Source organism: Nestor notabilis, unplaced genomic scaffold (assembly GCF_000696875.1).
Source record: "Nestor notabilis isolate BGI_N333 unplaced genomic scaffold, ASM69687v1 scaffold2636, whole genome shotgun sequence".
Classification (NCBI taxonomy): Eukaryota; Metazoa; Chordata; class Aves; order Psittaciformes; family Psittacidae; genus Nestor; species Nestor notabilis.
In genome coordinates this window covers 79,433-82,108 of record NW_009934050.1, presented here as the reverse complement: position 1 = coordinate 82,108, position 2,676 = coordinate 79,433, and the positions used below count along the sequence as shown (strand labels likewise).

Below are 2,676 nucleotides of genomic sequence, written 5' to 3'. Positions count from 1 at the left end.
CACTCTGAAGTTGATAGTTTTAATACTCATCGAGACTAAGCGGGTCAAGCTTTCATCACATTTATCTCATGTAAGTGCATTTATTATCTGCTTTCACCTCTGCAAAATTTCCTTCCGTTCTACACTATCATACTCATTATTTATCAGACCATGATTGCTATTGACATATGAAAATTCAGACTTATTTCACCAACTCTAATTAATTATTTCCTTCAGAACCAATTTGATAGTAATATTAATAAAAAATAGTAGCAAATTTTCTAAACCTATTCCACAAAAGCAGATGACCATTCATTAGTAAAGGTGCACTAGCATAAGAATAATAACTGAAAACAGGTTATAACTATTGTACTTTAGACCAACAACATACATGAAGGTAAGCAAACTAATTCAATTAATTCAATTCAGTTTAATCTGATAGTCTCCAGTACTTCATATTTAAGTGCTACATTACCATTGGGTATGTTGGGAATCATTTCAATTAATCTTAGCTTTTCTTTCTGACAGTGGAGTAACTCCAACATCATGAATCCTAAAAAGCACTAAACCAAGAAGCACTGTAGCCCCACAGCAAAAAGAAACCTCCATCAGTCACTAAATTTGTTTAAAAACTTGAATGGGTTAACTTTATACACACAGGGTTTTTTGAAGATCAGATTCTCTTTAACCAGCAGCAGCCAGCATGAAAATGGCATAAGCTCTGTATCATTTGATCTAGTTAATTCAACAGAAATGCCGTCACGCAGCCATACTTGATCCAGATCAAATATGCACACATTGTGATCCAGGAGTGTAAAAATCTGGTATTAATGGACACAAAACCATGGCCTTATATGACAGTTCAGATTTAGATACTCTGCAGATTTAACTAACAGGTTTTTCAATAGGTATATTTTTCCTTTAGCATATATAATACTTCTAGTAGCTGTTTTGTTCTTTTCCATGTAAATCATTAAATTTAGATTTAAGTAAATGAAACACAAAATCAGAAGACAACTCCCCTCACAACAAACTTGAGTCACCTGTGAAGGGCTGTAGATATGTTGCTACAATCAATTCTAATAGGTAAAATAAACATACAATGGAATAGAAACTAAGCCACATCTATATATTGAAAGTCAAAAAATTAGAAATCTTACCTTTTTCACTAACACTTTCACTTTCAATCTCTACATCATCACAACTTGTATATTCTGGAGTGGATGCCAATTCTTCTTCTGAGCTACTTAATGAAACCTGGCGCATTTTACCTCCTTTTTTTGTTTTATGGGGCTTTGGTGGTGGAGGTCTGACAGATTCGGACTGGTCCGAGCTGAGTGAATCATTCCGTAACATGGTCTCCATCTTTTCACGTTTTGTTTTCCGTACGGCAGAATTGGGATCCAAATGGTGTTGTTTCCTTAATGAATCAGAGCGCCTCATGTCTGGTCTATCCAGAGGAATTGGACTCCTCCTAGGTGTAGGAGGGCTATGATTTGTGGTCCTCTGACGATTGGGACTTGGTCCCTGAGCCTCTCGAGTTCTTTCCATAGAGTATGAACGCTGATTTTCCATGGCAGCCCTGCGCTCAGACACCGATCTTTGCCTTGATGGTCGTTCCATCCTCAGCATAGACATCCGAGAATCTTCCAACTCAGTATTTGCCAGTGAAACATCACTATGTCTCCGTTCATGGCGTGCTCGGGACACTTCAGCATGAATACGCATTTGTTCCTCATATGGTTGTGGCTTGACAGGATAACGAGCCAAATTAGGATCACTTCGGTATCGTGCCTGGTATTCCTCTTCCCTCCGCTGCCTTTCATATTCTTCCCTGTTTTGTGCATCTTCCTCTTCTACCGGATACTCCTTGGAACGCCTGCGACTCCTTCTGATGGAATCTCTATAATCACCCAGTTCAGGTTCTTCATATAACTGAGGCCCACGCTGTGACCGCCTATCTGAATAATCTGATGGTGACCTGGGCATCGCACTGTCTGATGTAGCATACTGTGAATATTCGTCTCTCTCGTCCCTTTGGTCGTATCTTCTGTTCTGTTCTCTTGATATTGATGGGCTTCTTTTCCTAAATAATCATAACAGGAAGGAAGGAAGAGAATTCTGTCAGTATTTCTTGTAACACAAATATACAGTTAATGCTAATTAAACAATAAAATGATCATCTTATGAAAAACAAAATCCATTCATTGCATTTCTTTGTGAATGTGCTCACGCATTTTCTGTACTAAATTGAAGAAAGTATGTCATGCTACAAATCTACTTATGGTGCACAGTTTAAATCAAAAACAGCTTTAAAGTAAAAATGCTAATACAAGATTATAAAATATAGAATATAAATACTTACTCTACTTTGTAGTCATAACTGCTTTACAAGTACCAAAATTTTATAATCCTTTTTAATCATTTTACATCAACATAACTTGACCATAAACTTCTATTTCATAGGGTTTTATAATCATCATAGAAAATAAGGCTGGATGACCCATTCAGTTGGTTTGATCTCCTAGCAGCCATTACGGCTTAAAAACATACATATCAGTTCCTACAAAATAATAACGTGTGCCAAGGGCAGAGAACAGGACAAAGAAAGATCCAGTGGCAGCACTTGTCTAAATCCAATGAGCTCAGAAGACCTAAACTCAGAAAACAAAACATTTTTTGTGTTGCATAAGAAGG

General features: G+C 37.0%; 1 protein-coding gene across 1 annotated transcript in view; it reads right to left on the bottom strand.

Moving 5' to 3' along the window:
* Positions 1-1,139: 1,139 nt before the first annotated feature.
* Positions 1,140-2,676, bottom strand: part of LOC104407763 (regulating synaptic membrane exocytosis protein 2-like) — a gene marked incomplete at its 3' end in the record, with an annotated part of 56,263 nt that continues 54,726 nt past the window's right edge. The window contains exon 2 of the mRNA XM_010017134.1: positions 1,140-2,065. Coding sequence (XP_010015436.1) covers positions 1,140-2,065 — 926 coding nt within the window. The remainder of the gene's footprint in view (positions 2,066-2,676) is intronic.